The 20,034-nt window shown below is 35.4% G+C and overlaps 1 protein-coding gene across 2 annotated transcripts in view; it reads left to right on the top strand.

The window, feature by feature from the left end:
* Positions 1–20,034, top strand: part of PLCB1 (phospholipase C beta 1) — an 870,456-nt gene that overhangs the window by 548,565 nt on the left and 301,857 nt on the right. For both annotated transcript variants that reach the window (XM_020985703.2, XM_020985722.2), the window contains exons 6-9: positions 4,006–4,059; positions 5,840–5,915; positions 17,253–17,353; positions 19,058–19,224. In XM_020985703.2, the coding sequence (XP_020841362.1) occupies positions 4,006–4,059; positions 5,840–5,915; positions 17,253–17,353; positions 19,058–19,224 (398 nt within the window). The remainder of the gene's footprint in view (positions 1–4,005; positions 4,060–5,839; positions 5,916–17,252; positions 17,354–19,057; positions 19,225–20,034) is intronic.

Here is a 20,034-nt window from a genome sequence, read left to right as displayed (position 1 = left end):
GAGAAAAAGAAAAAAGAAAACAAGTCAAAAAGACTTATTGAAGCTTATTTCCTTGTACACCCAAAGGCAATAAGGAACACTATTTCATGGATACTTAGACATCTTATTTTGCAGGCTTCATGATTAACATACACAAAAACATACAGCTTATGTACCTACATTTTTTCAGAATCAGTCAGACAGAGGAGGTAATAGGGACAATATTTTGAAAAATATTGCTCTGGTTTGAGAAAAGAAGGTCAAAAGCTTGTAGACTGCATAGAAGCCCCACAGCTACATATCATGAATATTTTCTTCCAGAAGAATCAGAAGGCACTGAAAATGGTGAGCACCAAATATCACAAATATCTTGATCGGAAATGAATGGTTAATGTGGAAGTCAAAGCAAAATCAAATTTCTGTTTGTGGTCACACCACTGATTTAATGAGAGCACAGGTCAAATTAAGCATCGTCTAGATCCTTCAAGTGATTATAAGAGTCTAAATGTGATCTATTCAAAGGAATCAACATTGCTGAAAGATGGAAAATGAGAAAAAGGCTAAGATGTTGAATTAGTATCGGCATCACTTTCTCTTTAACTTACATGAGGCACTTAATGTAAGACAGAGACCAAAAAGCTCAGAACTGGGATTTATGAATGTAGCACCTCCACTTCTGGACATGACAACCCCCCTCAGGTTGGGGTTTATAATATGATCTCTCTTGAGCCTTCATCCTGAGTGCTTTTACCAGCATCAGTTAACCAAATGACATCTCCCCAATATCAATTAATATCAATTTACTTTTACAAAAAAAAAAAATTTACTAAGAAGATAGAGTAAGAACAGAAGTTGCATAACTTTAACCATCCCAAGTTAGGATTGCACTTACCCTCATGCATGCTCAGTCCCAGGGATGAGTAAGCTCAAACTTAACACACAAGGTAGTAATAGACAAATGGGGCCGTGTGATGCGTTCTGATTCCTGACACTGAGTATCCTTTTCTCCCCTTCACAGAGTCTCTACTTTGGGGCATAGCTTCACAATAGATGAGGGGTTTTCCCTTGTTCGACTGGGCTGGCTTCTTCTAGAATGTGTTTTCTTGGCTGCTAGGTCAATCCACCGGTGGGCTGAGTCAAGAAGGTAGCTCAGGAGCTGTGGGGGGATGTGTGGTGGGGGGCTCCTCATTCAGCTAAGCTACTGCTGCTGGTGGCTACAAGGGTCTCTGCTATTCTGGTTACTGAGGTGATAACTAATGGCCTTACTGACCTTTTGATACTCATGAAATGATAACCTAAGCCATTTCATCTCAGAATCCTCATACACCTAAGATCATAAAGGAAGAAACACAACAGAAACAGAGTTGCCATGTCCCTAAGGCCATATGGTAGCTATGTAGGAGATAGGGCATTTTTTTCCCTCCCTCATCCAGTGGTTCACAATATTTATCACTTCAGAGCTTTATCACTTCCTTTTGTAGGCACTCTCAGTTCTAGCTCAGCAGCCAATTAAAAGATTTTTTTTTTATTACTACAGTTTGTGTCAACAAGAAAAAGTCAAAGGATAACTGCTTATACTCAGAAGAGGAGGAAGGGAGCCTTATGTGTGTGAGAAGCAGGCTCAATCAATCTCCATGTTTTAGATTGGAACCAGGCAGGACATATTACAAAAGCTATGTATAACCCACTGGGAAGGTTAGATTTGACCATGCTATAAGGATTGGGCTTTCAACCACCTATCACATCACCAAACACTTGAATTCTTTGTATTAATGAAATATGGGGTCAAGGGCAACACCAGTTTTGAATGCAAATTGTTTTTGTATCCTTTGTTGCCAATCACATTTATAGAATATGATGGAGGAAAATGTCCAGAAATTATAAGCAATGTCACCTTATAAAATTAGCAATAAGCGATGAAAGCAAAAACAAGTCCCCAGAAAGGTTGGCATTTGGCATTCATACCCAAATGAATATCATTGCAAGGACATTTCATGAATGAAACTGGTAAAAGGATAAGTAAATATAAAATGGTGCAAATTTGTCAATATTTCTATTTTGATGTATTTTTGTCATCACTGAGAAAGTGTTATTTGGGCTTAAACATCTTAGCACCTGATTTGCTATATAAAGAAATAGAAATTGCAGTTAGGAAGATAAAGCTAGGGAAAACAGCTGGACTAGCACATAGGAAATCAAAGATGAGTGTGATGCAATCTTGAAATCACTGAGGAAATATCGTACAAACTATAATAGAGAACAGGAGATACAAAAATCTGGATAAAAAAAGAATGGCAGACAGACACCAGTCCTGCAAAAAAGGTGACTGAGAACACTTCAATAACATTTTTCTCTTTTATTTGCACACATCTTAAGGGTGTCCACCATGAAAATATGAAAAATGAAGTCAATATTTTACAAATGATTTTCCATAGTAGACCACATCTTTATAATCTTATAATTAATTGAAAGGTACAGAGAATACAAGCTTTGTGAGCTCAATTTTTTGATTACCAAAAAAAGATCCAGTAGAGCAAATTTCAACCTTAAAGACTCACCCAACAAGGAATTTCTCATGTATATAATAAGATCATAAAGGATGCCTTAGTAAATGCCACAATAAGGATAATTTTATTCAGTGACTCTGTGATTATTATCCTCACCGAGTAACAAATAACGATTGCTAGCATTTTTATGGTGCATTAAAGTTTGTAGCTTGTCAATATTATATGCCACTATGATTGTAATTATGGAGAAGAGATATAAAAGAGTTCACTAAATATCAGCTTTTAATCTTTTTTGTGTCATAGACCTCTTTGGATATCCAGTACAGCCTATTGACTTCTCAGAAAATGTGTTTTCAAATACACAGAAGAAAGCAAAAAGAATTCTGCTGAAATACATATGTATATATGCACTCATAGACATGCATACGTGCATACATGCACATACATATATGTACATATGTATGTATGGTTGATGGAGGTCAGGTTGAAAACCCTTGTTAACAGATCGATGGTTCGCTAGGTCTTCCGAAGGCCCTCTTTAAATGTGATATTGTCCTAATACTATCAAATCCAAGTGTGATGAAAGATGTCCTCAATGAGATCCATGGTTATTCAAAAGAGATATGCCTAACAGTGAAGAAAAACTGAATGGATGAAACATGCCTATTGTCTCCAGGGTTGGGGAACCTGTAACTTCAAAGCCATATGTGCCTCTCTAGGTCCTCAAGTGTGGCCCTTTGACTGAATCCAAACTGCACAGAACAAATCCCATTAATAAAAGGATTTGTTTTGTCAAACTTGGACTCAGTCAAAAGGCCACACCCGAGGACCTGGAAGGCCACATGTGGCCTTGGGGCCACAGGTTACCCACCCCTGATCTAGGCTGTAATTTGTAGTTCAATAGGCAATCCAATGGGTTAGACAGCCTGCATGTAGACCTGGGACAGGAGCAATGGATGTACAAGAAGTTGGGCCCAAAATCAAGTGGAGGAATTGATTACATTTGGGAAATTACACTGCTATTAATGATTTCAAATTGCTTTCTGGAACAACAACACATCTGTTAAATCCATATATTCTTCTGGTAATACTATATTGGGAATATTGAAGAATTCACCTCTTTTATATTGTAGCCATTTTAAATTCTATTAAAACAACCATATCGAGCATGTTCTAAGTTCTAGTCTAACTTTCTTTCAATTTCCTTGCTTCTCAATCTATATAATTATTGTTCAGGGTCAAAACTGACAAATGATGAAGTACAGTGTCTTGTAGACTTTCCCAAAGGACTTGGTTTTTTCAGTATTTAAGAGATTTTGTTAAAACAGCAATTTTATAATCTACATTATTTTCCTTGCTCAGCTATTGATTCAGTTATCTGAAATAGTGGTAATATTCTCCCAAAGAAGGCTAAAGAACAGTAGGCTATATAAATGTATTTGATTAGTAAAGTTTCATTTTTATTTTCTTGTAAGTCCTGTGAATAAAAAAGAACCTTATTTTTCTCTTTCCCCAATAGCTATACCAAACTCAAGCTACAAGTTACTCCTGAAGGACGAATTCCTCTCAAAAAGTAAGTTCCATCACTAGGTACTGCTGTTATTGCTATTTGTTTAAAAAAAAAAACACTTTTAATTGGCTTGAGTTGACATCATATTGACATCATCTAATTTTATAGATGAAGATGAGGAAACTGAAGAAAAAGGAAATTCTGTGATTTGACCCAGGTGACGCAGCCCACTAATGAAAGAGATAAAATTAGAAATCATTGTTAGATTAGTTTTTCTGGTATAGACATTTTTTTTAATGACATCCTTATCAGGAGCTTCAAGAGCTTCACACACACACACACACACACACACACACACACACACACACACACAACCGTTTCAGAATACCAACCTAGGTTCATAAGTGGCTGAGTAAAAATAAATGAGTAAATGAGAATTTAGTGTTACACTGTAGTAGGTAGCATGGTATGGTACAAGGGTTCTTAATCCAGGGTCCCTGGGAAAAAATGTAGATACACAGACATAGATATAAATATATTTAAATACAACTGAGAATTGTCTGTATATACAGACATAGTATATATGTATTATGTATTTCATATAGAGATGTATATGTATATTTTATATAATTTATCATAATTGGTTGATGCTGTTTTCAGTACAATTGGTTTCCTTGTAAGGCTATACATTATATTTCATGTATTTAACAACAATATTCTGTGAAAGTATGCATAGGCTACACCAAACTGCCAAAAGGGACCATGGCACACTCACAAATGTTAAGAATCCATTGTGTAGTAGAAAGGACCTTATCTCTAACCTGTCCTCCTTTTTGGACCATGATCTTTCTTTCTTCTTCTCCTTTTCACTTGGTGGTTTTTTCAAAACTACAGGTGAGGGGTAACAGTTTTCTGCATATAATTGAAGTTTTCAGAAGTTACTCCTTAGCTTCTTTGGATAACTCTTCCTGGATTTGAAAGGTTTCAGAATCTTTTCACCTAGGAAGAGTTTATGTGGGGGAAAAAAAAAACAATTCCATGGTTTCAAATTCTCACTTTTGATCTCCCTTCATTTAAATCAATTTTTCAATTGAAGAGGCTGTTAGGTAGTACAATGGACAGAGTGCTGGACCTAGCATCAGGAAGACTCAAATTCAATTCCAGCCTCAGACACTTACTGGCTATGTAATCCTGGGCAAGTCACTTAACCTCTGTCTGCCTCAAAGGTTTCCTCATCTGTGAAATAGCTATAATAGTACTTGCCTCATAGGGCTGTTGGGAGGATCAAATGAGACAATATTTGTAAGCACTTTGGAAACTTTAAAGTAAATAGATCATATCACAGTATGGATTATACTCCAGAGATGCAATGTCTGTTTTAGACATTGGACAGAATAATTGAATCAAACACAATCCTTTTCATTCAGGACAGAGGTCACAGATATGAATGCAAAGTTTTGTTTTGTTTGGTTTGGTTTTTAAGATAGGTATATAGAGAAGGACTGGGCCTATTATTTCATTATAGAAAGAAGTTCCCAGGAAAGAACTCTCTCTACCAATAAAGGCCAGTGCCCTCCCTCTAACTTAGTCTTAGAGAGCTACCTAGGTCACTGAGAAGTTAAATGACTTGTCCAAGATCTCATAGCTAGTATGTATCAGAGTTAGGTCCTGAAGCCAGGATGCCATATTGCCTCTATTATAAATTTGTGATTTTTTAAATATGTAACAAATAGTGTTTGAGTTACTAAAACATTTTTACCTTGAATCATTTCCATAGAATTAAGAATATGACAATATCATATCCCTTTTAGTCAATCCTTTTCTTTTTTTTTTTGTTTCACAGCATCTATCGTTTGTTTTCAGCAGACCGAAAACGAGTTGAAACTGCTTTAGAAGCTTGTAGTCTTCCATCTTCAAGGGTAAGCATATGGTCAACCTAAGAATAGCATATCTAACATCTCTTTAAACAACCTAAACTGAAATGTTACTTGTAACTTTCCACCAAAATATATTTGTAACCTGGTGATTTTTAAGGTGTTTGCTTACTTTTTAACATGAGAGACAACAATGTCGTTATTAGTTATGTCTGCAATTTGTGAGACTATTGTATTTATTTACTCAAATACTTTTTTCTTGATTTCTTCTCCAGATATGTGTGGATATATAAATATGATATTTATAACATTCCTTAAAAGTGCATTTTTCTTGCTTTATTCTCAACACAGGTATATATAAACATGATATGTGTAACATTCCTTTGGGCAGCTAGCTGGATAGAGCATTGGTCTTGGAAACAGGAAGACTCATCTTCATGTGTTCAAATTTGGCCTCAGACATTACTAGCTGTGTGAACCCTGGGCAAGTCCCTTTCCCTGTTGACCTCAGTTCCTCATCTCTAAAATGAGCTGGAGAAGGAAATGTCAAATCACGCTAGTACCTTTGCCAAGAAAACCCCAAATGGTGTCGCAAAGAGTCAGATGTGACTGAAATGACTCAACAACGATAACAACAAACATTCCTTTAAAATTGAATTTGATAGCATGTTTTCCAAATGGAAACATATATGCTTCATTTTTCATTTTTATGTGTTTCTACTGTAAATCCTATGTAACAATAGAAATGTCAATATGTTTACATATTAGGCCAATTACCATTTCATAAATAGAGAAAAGTTAGTCTCTTCCCTAACCTGCTTTCTCCTTCCCTTGTTACCATAGACTTATACAATAACCCCAAGTGAAAGAAACAAACTAACAACATCATTTTCATCTCTGACTTTTGGTTACTAAAAATTGTTTGCCTCAAATATTGGAATAAAATGATAACTATCAAACATGTGACATTTAAGAGTAACTTTACCTGGCTACCATGACTTAAAACATTTCTTTTACTCAGTAGTAACAAGGAGGACTTGAATACTATTGTTGGTAGTAACAATTATATGTTCTAATTAATTTGTCTGTAGAATAGGTCTGAGAGTGGCCCAAGTCCTTTTAGGTCCTATTCTTGATTGTCATGGTGTGAGATATAAACCAGGAAATATTTGAACTGAAAGCAATCCAATCCAAATCCCTCATTGTTAATTCAGTAAGTATTAAATATCTGTTATGTATCAGGCCCTATGTTAGATATAAAGACAAAAAGAAAACAAGTCCAGCTCTCAAGGCTTACATTTTCCTGGGAGAAGTGGTGAAGAAATATGTATACAGGTAAATACTCAGTATTTCAATGGGCCCTATAAATGGAAGGGTCCTAATAACAAAGTGGCACAGGAGAAAGGCCATTGACTTTGGAATCAAGGGAACTGAATTCAGATTCTTACCCTGATATGTGTGAGGTTGGATAAGTCATTTAACGTCTCCAGGCCTTAGTTCCTTCATCTGTAAAACTGAGAGGTTAAAATAAATGACCTCTGAGGTCTTTTCCAAATCTAGAGCTATGATTCTATGATTCCAATGGGGAAATCAAGAAAGGCTTCTTGGAGGAAGTAAAAGTTGATCTGAGCCTTGAAGGAAGTTAGGGATTTTGCAAGCCACAGGTACAGAGGCAAGAGATGTTTTAGCATTAAAGCCCTTTGCATTAATAGGGCAGATAAAACATCCCCGTTTGACAGTTAAGGAAACCAAGTCTCACAGAAGTTAATTGGTTGGTAAAAATTCACACCACTACTGGCAGAATTGTTACTAGAACCCTGGCCTCAGCCCTAAACTAATTCTCTTTTGACTCAACTATGATACCTCATGTTAGTGATATCTGCTCTCCAAAGAGTGTAACAGCTATTGGATTCCCTTTTATGATTTGTGCTGATCCAAGACCGAGTTGCACTCCTATTCTTAAAGCCTAGACTTAGGATCTTTTATTCTACTGAATGAGAATTCTGTTCTTTCTTGCCTTCCTTATACACTGAAGTGAATATCTCACTTCTTAGGACCACAGCCAGAAAGGGAAATAGAAGTACATCTATTTCTATAACTTCTTGAGTATTTGCAGACTGTGTCATCCTACCCTAGGGTTATTCAAAACTCAAGATAATCCAATTTTCTGTCCTCATTCACTACTTATGCTTACATTTTCTGTCTTTTCTTTTTTTCATTCCTTTTTTGATAGTAATTTCATTTAACTTTTAAAGCTATCTAGTTCTTTGTCTCCCTTGATCTCTTACTTTGCTTTTTTCTATGTCAAGAGTTGACAAATACCAGTATGATACAATTAGGTATCTGTTTCTAGGAGATCCAAAATAAAACCTATTGAGTAAAATCAATAAAGAATAAAGTATAATGTTTTATTGTCTATCTCTCTAAATCAACTGAAATTATAAAGATATGATCTAGTATTATAAAATAATATTTAAAACCTACCTGTTCTCTTTTTATATTTTCATCAACAATACCCTAGATGTATGCATTGTCACAAATATCTTGAAGGGATGAGGAAGTAGAAATATGGGGTCAACAACTGTTGTTGCATTTTCACTTTTTCTTTACCTGGACTCAATTCCTTCTTTGACATATCGAGAATCAATCCCTTTGTCTCTTAAAGAACCAATCCCCTTTAAAATCATGTTACATCTAGCCTCCAATCCCATCCAGAAAGCATTTATGGAATAACTCCTATTTTCAAGGCACTGTGCCAAGTCTTAAGAATATAATAACAAAACAAAAATGTCTCTGCCCTCAAGAGGTTTACAACCTACTGGATCAATTGTTTTTCTCTTTGTACTTGATTTTCCAAAGTTTTTCTTCTTCAATAACATTACTATTTCTTCATATGGTACACTGGAAACAGAGCTGGTGGTGTCCAAATTCTACTGTTGTTGCTATAAGAGATCTCTTTGAAAAAACTGCCTGCAGATGTTTTCCACTTTATATCTGTTTGTAGTCTTCCTCTTAGCTGCATTGACAATGTTCTCAGTATAATCACACTTTACACTTGTTTTCTCCTCAATTTTGTTCTGAGGTTTCCTGAGGCAGTACTGCTCACGATAAACTTTCTTCCTTCTCCTCAGTAATGTTTTGCAAATGAGTTGTTATCTAAATCAACATGATATTTGGTTGACATAACTCTTTTTTTTTGGCAAAGAGATTGTGTTTACTGATTGAGATAATTTCTGGGCTCTTTTGGACGCCTCATTGTAATAACTTTTACAATGATTATAAATGCAGTACATGTTCTGAAGCTACTCTCCCAAATCCCATTATCACTGACAAATGGAGTCCCCCAAGGGCAACTGCTTCATCTCCCCTCAGACTTCTATGGGTAACCCTGGAGGGTTAGAGTGTGTTTCTATTGCTGTAGCTTATGAGCTTCTACTACTATGCTTTTATCCCATGATCATTAGTTAATATCAATTAGTCAGCTTTTAGAAAGGCTTTTAGAAAGATTCTATTTAAGATAATAGTAACTAAGGTAATGCAGTAAGAAAAGTTGGTGCAAAATATCCCCTCCCTCAAAATCTGTGATACACTCTACTACCAGTACATAAACAATCCAAGGGAAAGTATGCTTGGACTTAGCTCAAATGTGATGAAGGGGGTGATTCATAACTACTAGGAGTCCTTTTGTTGGAGTCGTCAAGATATCTCCCTAGACAATTGATCTTACATTTTAAAAGAATTTTCACACTTCTATCTTTAAAAGGAATTTTGTTATTGTTTCTGAAAGAACTGAATTTAGTCCATGAAATCTTTCTCATTTTTGTTGGAGAAATTAAATTTATTTTTACATCAGTATTTCAGCAACACAGTTGGAGTTATTTATAGACAAAATTGATTTAATAGGGAAAAATTCTAGTTCCTTTAAACACCCGTATAGTCGCATTTTTGGAGCATTAGAAAATCAATTTACATTTTTTATCGCTAACTCAAAAACATTGGAATAAAACTATTGACTTAGCTATATTTTGTACTTAAAGATTATATTAATTGCTTTCTTGGTTTATCAGGAGCTGAATCGGCTGTCTCTATCATCAGTTCTATGTCTTGTGTATTAAAAAACCCTGGATGATAGCTTCAGAAATTGTATAGTTTGGGGAGAATAAAATTGATGATTTTTACTTTGGAAATTGAGATGGAACAGAGACAGAATGCCTTGTAAGGTCTGAATGGGGGGAGTCTAATACTGTATTCTTCACATAATATAAATGTTAAAAATATGAACATATTTCAATTTATGGGCATTCAACTTAAGGATATGTGGCAATGGGGATAACAACCAGCAAATACATACGTAAGCTTTCAAATGATATTAAGTTAATTTTGTAGGACTAATTAATTTTAATTAATTAATTTAGTCAATAGGGCTAGATTTCCAGTGGGTAGAGCAGGGAACTTAGAGTAAGGAAGATAAATTCAAATCTTTCCTCAGACACTTACTCATTACATGACTCTGGGAAAGTCACTTAACCTATGACTATCTCAGTTTCCTCATTTATAAAATGGAGATAATAATATCATCTACCTCCTAGAGTTATTGTGAGTATAAATTGAGGTAATATCTGTAAAGCACTTTGTATACCTTAAAGCAACATATAAATGCTATTATTATTAATTCATTATTTCTTTTATTCTGAACTCTGATTTGAAGTAAATTTGATAGTCATAAGCATTTATTGAGTGCCTACTATGTGCCAGGCCCTATACTATATGCTTGGGATAATAGCATTTTGTGAAATGTTTTGAACAAAGCTAATGTACACAACAAAATTTTAAGCTAAAGAAGAGAATACATAGAGTAATGGCACTCAATTAGTCAATCAAATTAATGGAATATAAAACTAAATTATATAGGATCATAGATTTGGAGGTAGAAGGAGCTGTAGAAGTCATTTAGCCTTTTTATAGATGAGGAAATTAAGTCCTAGAAGGTTACCCAATGTCTCACAAGTAATATGTCAGAGGTGGGATTCATACCCAAGTCTTGTGACTCTTTGGTCCATTATTCTTTCCAATGTGCCATTCAATCTCTGGACAAACAAAATCATATAACTCTCTGTTTCATATTTCAAGTAAATTTCCATTTTTTCAGATTACTGGCATGTGATTTAATTAGTCCCACTTCAAGAAACCTTCAATGCAAAATGAGATTTTAAAGGGTTGGAAGAATTATAAAATTGAATGAGCATCTCTAGTGACTAAAAGATAATGCAAGTTTTCTAAACAAAGAGAACAATGCCTAAAGCACTTGTTTGTTTTTTCTAAATCAGCCCATGTTTTAGAATGTAGACCTTATTCATTACAAATATAATTAGCTTTATGAATTCTACTTAGTACTCATTTATTCATATGAAGAAGTGAAAGCCAGAATCTATTCTAGAACAAGGAAATACCAACATTGTTAAATTACCATTCTATGTCCACATCAACAACATATATTTGATTCCCATATGTGCTAACACAACAGCTATAGTATACATCTTTCATTCACTAGAACAGATTCCGTGAGGCTAAGTGAGAGAGGCCTGGAGCACTCTACAGAAGAAAAAAAATTGGAGAAGTTGTAGGGAGGATAATATCTCTGCAGCCATTATTTCCAAAAGCCCTTTCCTCTGGTTTAAATGTGCAATATAAATGGATATGTTAATAATGATGTACAGTGGGTCCTGTTGAGTTTTTTTTCCTAGTCTGTGCATGCTTTACTTGCATACTTTAAAAATTGTCTATGTAAGAACAATTCTAGCAGTGTATTCCTCAAATTTCCTGCTAACGCTCCCTGCCTTTTTGTCACACACCTCCCCATCCCCCCCAACAGATTAAAGTACCTTCCAGAAAGTTAATTTAATTGCTGAAAAGTAGCTTTTCATCATGATAAAAATGCTTACTCTTCATCTGTAAATAAGACCAATGCATTTGCCTTTTTTTTAGCCTTTGGAACTTTTTTCTATATTTAGAAAATGGAGTTTTTTCCATACCAGTTCATTAGATTTTGGATTGGTATAATTTTACAATTCTGTATCTGATTTAAGGACTATTAACATGAACTGAATAGAGCAGTAATTAGGGTAGTTCCTGTGAATTTCCATGTAGCACTGGTATAAGAATACACAGTTTTTTGGAAATGAGTACAAATGCATTTCAGTTTCTTTGGAGTGGGGAGGAATGCATTTAATGAATAGTCTGGATTGATGATTCTATTACAATGGAGAATTCCAGGTGTATCAATTACTTTCACTAATGGTGAGATACAGACCAGCAGCCCTTTTGTGATTTATAGCCCTAGAGAGGCCTGGAGCACTCAGGAGTTACATGATCTCCCCTAAGTTCCTGCACTGTATGTGTCAGATGCAGGCTTTGAACTGTGGTGTTCCTGACTCCAAGCCTGGCTGTCCATAAACTGCTCTGCTTCCCCAAGTACACAAATACTTTAATACATTTTTTTTTAAAAAGTCTTACTTAGGCTGATGGGCCTACATTTTCTACAGGGAGGAAAACTCATATTTTTTTTTTTTAGCGGCAAAGACTTTAATATTACAAAATTGAAAGTTGTATTAAACTGCCACCTCCAGGTCAACTGAGAGTGTGTTCCCTGTTCCCATATTCTGTTTTCACCATGGACCAATGAACATTTCAAAGTAATTATTGTAACTTTTGAAATTACATGTTTCTTTAAAAGAAGAAAATCCTATTTGGTATAGCAACCAAATTGTAGTTGAATACCACAAACGGTATTATACTCCTTATTAACATTTCACTTTCAAACTATTGCATTTAGCCTCGTTTTTTAACTTCATTTAAAGAAGTAGTTAAAAACAGATTACATTCATTGAATTTACTGAGAAACCATAATCCAAAGACTTATCAGAGAGAGAAAAGTTGATAATAGTTCCATGTCTCATATACACAGTAGAGTAAAAGCCTACTCACAGTCATTGTTAACATTAGGTTAACAAACCTAATCTGTCACAGATAGATTCTTTCTTGAGCATCTTCTACTGTTTCTTTATCTTGCCCTATCCCTATTGCCTGCCTATAGTACTCACCCATTCCCTACTCTAGGAATCACCATCGTCCATTCTCTGCTGGAATGTATGGGTTTAGCATGTTCACATAGTCTTTCTGAAAACTCAATACACAGCGTATCCATAAAATCAAAGAAAAGATTTTGTTATTGTTGTTGTTTTTGCTTTTCCTGCCCTTTCTCTCATGGAACACTGTTCCTATCTCTATCTGGCCCAGACCATCTCCTATTACTGGAATTCACTTCTTCCACTCCTTTTCCTCTTAGAATTTCTAAGCTTCCTTAAGGTTCGACTCAGCCGTCACCTCCTGTGGGAAAAAAAAATTTCTTGATTAGGATAGGAAGCCCTGAAGAGATGAGCCAGGGAGTAGCACCCAGCAGATACTGGCCCCATTGCAACTGCCGGAGCAACTCTTGTGAATATGTGCCTGGCTGCTGCCACAAAACCAACAGAGCTCATTGTATATAAGCTTCATGATGAGAGGTATCCAGTAGAGCATTGATCCCATCAAAGTCAGTCCAATGAAAGTAGCTTTGTGACATTGTCAGAAGATATTGATGATCCTACAATGTCTGGGATATCTGAAAACTATATCCAGTGAAGCAGTATTCAAAGGAAACCACTAGACCAACACAGAACAAGCCCAAAAGAAGTATGTAATAACCAGAAGATAACAACTTTTCAGACTTTCATGGAGTTTGGGGGACTATTTAGGGCAGCCCCAATGTCTGGCTGAAGTCCTTCATCAGGTACAAGATCCTCTACTACTCTGCTTGGACTAAGTCCATCAAAGCTGTGCCCTTTATCAACCTTGACTTTTGCTTCCTGCTCTCAGATCACTTATCGTGCCTTCCCAGACTCAGCTCGGTATCTAAACTTCTGACATTGAGACCTCACCTCTGTGATCTAACCCAGCACTTGTGCCTTTACACTTGAAGGAGAACTGATGTATCTCTGTCTTTTATGGGATTCTTGATAATGTGAGCTCTAGTATAAAGATACTAAATCCTCTACATCTACTAACTCCTTACCTCTTACTTTTATAATCCAAGTGATACAGAATTCCAGGCTGCCTAAGCTAAATCCATTCATCTCCCCTCTGATGATTTCATGTTCTCCCATCTCCATCCAATTCATCCCTACCTTTCTATGTTCCATATCATCTCTGCCTTCCTTTTTATTCCACCATCTTGAATCCTCATTCTGTCATTAATAAATTTCCCTTTAATTCAGACTTCTTCCTCTTTTGCTCCTTCCATCTTTTGGCACTGATAGAGACCTGACTCTCCCATATAAGAAACTATACCCTTCATCATCCTTTCCACTATTGGTTTTGGCTTTATTGTGTCCCCTGGCCCAGGAGACAACTTGGTGTACTCTTTGCTTTCCACTGCAATTTTGAGATTTTCTCTCTGCTGCCATCACTCAGCAACTCCTCCCCACCTTTGAGATTTGTTTTATCCAGATATATCACCCAATCCAAGTCCTGCTCCAAGTCATTTGTCCTCCTTTCTCAAGAAGTTTAATACGTAGACCACAGCCTTTCCCTTCATATCAACCCTGATACAAGAAGACTCCAACATATATGTTGATTTTCCCTCAAACGTTCTGCCTTTCTGGTTTCTCAGGCTCCTTCACTCCCATGATCTGCACCTTAATTTCAATTTAGCCACGCACAAGGATGGTCACATCTTTGATCTCACTATCACTCACGAGTGTTCCACTTCTATGATCACGAATTCTGAAATTACTTTGCCTGGCTGTAATTTCTTGTCAGTCCATTTTCTCCTTTGTCTCATTCCTTCTAAATCTGTCACATGCCCTTGCTATGACCTCCAGTCCCACTAGCCCTCAGTACTTATCCTGCCTGCTCTGTCTTCTATTTCTTCCTTTCCAAATCCCTTCCCCCACTTTATGCTTTCATCACTCATCCCTTTCCAAGTATCAATTCAGGATTATTCCCACTATCATCCTCCTCTACTTCTGCTGAATCACTGTGGAGGAAGCTAAACAACCATACTGACCAGGTCTCTTACAATTTTTTTTATCTAATCTTGACCAGACAGCAAGGTGGTACACTAGATAGAGCACAGACCTGGAGTCAGGAAGATTCATCTTCCTGAATTCAAATCTGGCCTCAGACACTTATTAATTGTGTGACCTGGGCAAGTCACTTAACCTTGTTTGCTTCATTTTCATCTGTAAAATGAGCTGGAGAAGGAAATGGTAAACCACTCCAGTATCTTTGCCAAGAAAATCTCAAATGGGGTCATGAAGAGTTGGACACTACTGAAACGACTGAATAATAACAACAATTTTAACTGGGTCCTCACTGCATCAAGACTCCTCTACTCCTCCATAATTAATTCTTTATCACACTTCCCACAGAAGCTGTCCCAATCTTCTTTTTTCTCCTCAAGCTTATTTGTTATTGTTCAGTCATTTCAGTCATGTGCAACTCTTCATGATCCCACTGGGGGTTTTCTTGGCAAAGATACTGGAGTGGTTTGCCATATCCTTCTCCTGCTCATTTTACAGATAACAAAAATGAAGCAAACAAGGTTAAGTGACCTGCTCAGGGTCACACAGCTAGCATCTGAGGCTAGATTTGAACTCGGGTCTTCCTGACATCAGGCTTGGCACTCTATCCACTGCACTACCTAGCTGGCCCTCATACATCATCCCTTGTATCTTAATGAGGTAAATTGTCATGATTTCTCTTCCCTGTTCTACTTTACATATCAAAGCTCCCTCACATCATCCCTCTTTCAAATATCTTCCTTTCTTCTGTGGTGAAAAGATAACATTGTGCTAGCTTCTCTATCTGTATCCTTGATCTCACCTTCTCTCCCTTCTTCTATCAGATTATAATCACCCCCCCACATATCATCAGTATTATCATCATCACCGTCATCAATATCTTGCCTTTGTCTCCTTCTCTGTCTCTATCTTTGTCTCTTTCTATCTCTCTATTTAGTCTTTTACAATCTATTAACTTAATCTCTGCAATCTACAAATGAGATCGGTTCTCCATCTTTTAAAAACTTTCTCTTGATTGCCAAAAGGGTAAACAAGAAGTGAGTTTTATCCATAAAAATAGCCGTGCTATATATACAATCTCTTTAGTAAGATTGCTCTAGAAAAATCATTGAATAAACCATGTGCCTCATTTGGCCATGCCCAGAGAAGAAAAAAGGTCAGAAATTATGTCACCTATCTGTAAAGCAATTTCTGAATCAGTTAGCTAAATGACTGAGAGGTTGACATTGATAAGTGAGGATTTTTTAAGCCAATCAGATAGATAAATTTAATAAATGTAAAGAGTAAAAGATTTTAGTTATCTTTGTCATTTTATATATAATGAAATAGGCCAGCAAGGTGATTTGAAGGTTTCAAGTGTATCTTCCACATATGCTTGGTTTAAATTCTTGGTTTCATGATTTCAAAATTAGTCCTCAGTTATCTAAGATATAATGTTTCTTAGTACGTGTCCCTTCTTTATGGTTTCTTATGTAGTTGACCAAAATTCTTCAGACTTTTCTGTAGAAAAAAAAAATGTTCTTTTATTCCCTATGATACCATCTGGAGAAAATGGCTTCTAAATATTTCATTTATTCCACAAATAATTATTGAGATTCTACTAATTGACAATGAACTATGCATTCTGCCATGACTTTCTAGCTGATGTGTTAAGGACTACTTTATGATAAATTTTAGGCATTTCTGAAATAATGCATATTTCAAAACTAATAAGGGGAAAGAATTCTATCTTCCCAGTTAAACTGGCTTGCTGATGGAAATAAATATAACACATGTACCTGAAACAGGAAAGGTTATGAAAAATTGCCCTTCCTATTAACAAAGGCTTGAATGCCTGCTTCCGGTTTGCATGGTAACACAGAAAAACAGTGAAATAAATTATAAAAACTGTTTCCTACACTAACTACTTATTTCCTAAACAATCAAGGTCAGAAGTATTCAATGATAAAGTATTTTCTTATTCATATAACTTAATTGGCAATTGATCAAACAATACCTATTATGAGTTTGCCAAATTTTATATGTAGTGAAATTTGAGTGTGTGTTTCCATATAGCTATCGGTGTGTCTACCCGTCAGTTCTTTGGTGAACGTATTTTATTCTAGTAGTAGCTACATTCATCCAGTGGCTAACGAGGGAGAGTCTTGCTCCCAGTAATGTAGAGGATGCAGTAAATGATTTGTTCCACAAACATGTTCATCATGTTTACCCTGGCTTTAAAAAGAATTCTTATTTTGATTTGTTTCTTTTTTTTCTTTCTCAGAATGATTCAATACCTCAAGAGGATTTTACTCCAGAAGTATACAGAGTGTTTTTAAACAACCTTTGCCCTCGACCTGAAATTGATAACATCTTTTCTGAATTGTAAGAGATTCTTTTAAATTTGTTTTTTTTTCTCATTTAATAATACTATGTTGAATATCTTAGTTTAGGGAAAGTACATAGCTATGAGAATAGATTAATGTGCATTAATTGATCACATACTTTTATCCCATAGGAATAACCATTAGTTAAAATGGCAGAGATTTGTTACCTGACATTCATTGCTAGGTGTTAGTGTTGTATTTTTTTAATATAATGCTTTATGGTTGTAACATCATGGAGAGAAAGGAGATGTGATGTAGGAGAAAGAATGGTGGGTCGGGGATGCTTACAAATGGATACTGGTCTCATCTGAGTCACTAATCATCAATATGATCTAGTCTCAATATTAATTTCCTCATCTGTAAAATGAGGAGACTAAACTACAGTTTTAAGACTGCTTGTAGCTAGTAAATGCTATGATTCTATGATTCTATTTTTAGTAGGAGATGAAGATTGCCTCTGCTCTTAGTGGACAGTTTTCTGTAAACTGGGGTTTGCCCGTAGTTCTGATACAGGAGGATTTGAGGTTTATTGGACAATGTTCCAGGACTTGAATTTCCATTTTCCAAGTGCCTTGTATCTAATTGGTTGTTTCACACACATGTTACCTTCCTCTTCCTAGTTCTTGCTCTTTGCCTAAAGAAAGTACCATATATAGGCATCAGACCCCTCCTTTCACCCCTGTATTAAGTTCTAGATCATTTTGCAAAGAGCAGCAACTTTATCTTGGTGAAACTGTGAACAATAAAACTTGTGTTAGCATCTATTAAAATCATAGACATTCTCCATCCCTTATTACACCAGTAATAAGCCCACATATTCATTTTTAAAAAGAAAACTGTATAAGAAAAGCAACTTATGTAAAAGTAGGAAAATAGTAATTTTATATTTTGTCTGATATTAAAGTCTACATAATTAGTTAATTGAAAAGGATGGAAAGGATAACTGTGTCTTCACAAAGGGAAGATATTTGGTAATCATGGTTATGATATTACATACATGGAGCGCCTAGCTTTTTATTTTTACAATTTCTTGCCATCAAACATTAAATGAGTGTCCATAGGGCACATGTTATGGAATTAGGCCCTGTGATATTAAGAGGATTATTTACATCAGCTACAATCTGTCCTTAAGGAGATGATGATCTTCCTATTCAGGAAGTACAGGGCTTTAGATATGTGTTGATGTTTATAATTCCCTTTATAAGACGAGGAAAAACAAGACAGAATTTGCTTACTTTTTCAGTTGCCATAAATAGACACATCCTTACGGAAATAAGCTGGATATGGGAAGTTGGTAATTCAGCCAGAACTTTAAGTGTACTATGTAAACCATACCTCTGCTTCTATTTCCTCCTTAAAGGAGTTTTTTTTTTCCTTTTGGATACAGCATGAACTTATAAATATTTTTTGCCAATGGTTGCTATTTTTCTTAGTCATGCCAATAAAGTGATAATCACTTTAGAAGATTTTACAATGCATAATTATACTTTGAAGCCTAAACAAAACCTAGTTGGGGCAATGTGAATATTTTGGTTTTTTATTAGACCACTTTGATCTTACAAGGCCTGGACAAATTTTCTCTGTGATATAATTTAAATAGTTCCTGGCAATTAGAGAGTACTTAATAAATTCTTGTTGATTGATTAAATATGACTTACTGAAAAACAATGTAATTTCTTTTTTTTCTTTTACCTATTTTTAGCGGTGCCAAGAGTAGACCATATCTTACTGTTGATCAAATGATGGAGTTCATCAATTTAAAGCAACGAGATCCCCGGCTCAATGAAATCCTTTATCCACCCTTAAAACAGGAACAAGTCCAAGTACTGATTGAGAAGTATGAACCTAACAATTCCCTAGCAAAAAAAGGTCAGTAGAATTTGGTTCACACATTTTCCAGCTCCTTGTTTGAAACTATGAATGAATTATTTTGCAATCATTTCAATTACTACGTGAGATTGTAGTTCTGTGACCAGAGGACTGCCTTCAGATTTCTCAAACATTAGGTCTAAGATACTTACTCCTCTGCTTTCCTTCTAATCTTTGTCATTAGGAATTGTTCATAGTGGTTCTGCTATGAAGAAATTTTGCATTTGTAAAGGACTTTGAAATAATTCTTTGCCTGTAGTTAGGAAACTTATGAAATGCCAAAAGTCATCAATATTGAATAATGGATAATGAAATATAGCAACAAGTAGTAAGTCATGGTGATAAAACATAATTCTTTTACTCTTAGCTTTAAATAGTCACTGGATATTTGTTTTTACTATGAGAAAATCTACTCTTCAACATCTTGAAGATTTTTTTCTCTGCTTTTATTTTGACCTCCACTCTAACTTTTCTTGGTTAGCCTTGTTTTCAGAAGCAATATGAAGCTTTAATTCATATCACAACCCAAAGACTTGTATTGAAGCACTGAATCTACAAATAGCAATTCAATTCAATACTATTTTTTTTTCATTTTTCACATCCCCTAATGGATTCATTTTCATATGGTTTTACCTTTGCACCCCTACTATTTAGAATTCCCTAAAACATTATGTTGTGATAAAGTTAATTTTGATTCCAGAGCAGGAATTTTGACAACTGCCACAAAGTTTGATATCAGAGAAGTGATTCTTTGCTGCCTGGAAATGACTCTGATGCAAGCATTTTTGTTTCCTCTAAAAGTATTGCTAT

The sequence above is a fragment of the Phascolarctos cinereus genome, unplaced genomic scaffold (assembly GCF_003287225.1).
Source record: "Phascolarctos cinereus isolate Bilbo 61053 unplaced genomic scaffold, phaCin_HiC Scaffold_2;HRSCAF=192, whole genome shotgun sequence".
Taxonomy (NCBI): domain Eukaryota; kingdom Metazoa; phylum Chordata; class Mammalia; order Diprotodontia; family Phascolarctidae; genus Phascolarctos; species Phascolarctos cinereus.
Note: the sequence above shows the minus strand (reverse complement) of the source record. Positions and strands in the feature narration are given on the sequence as shown.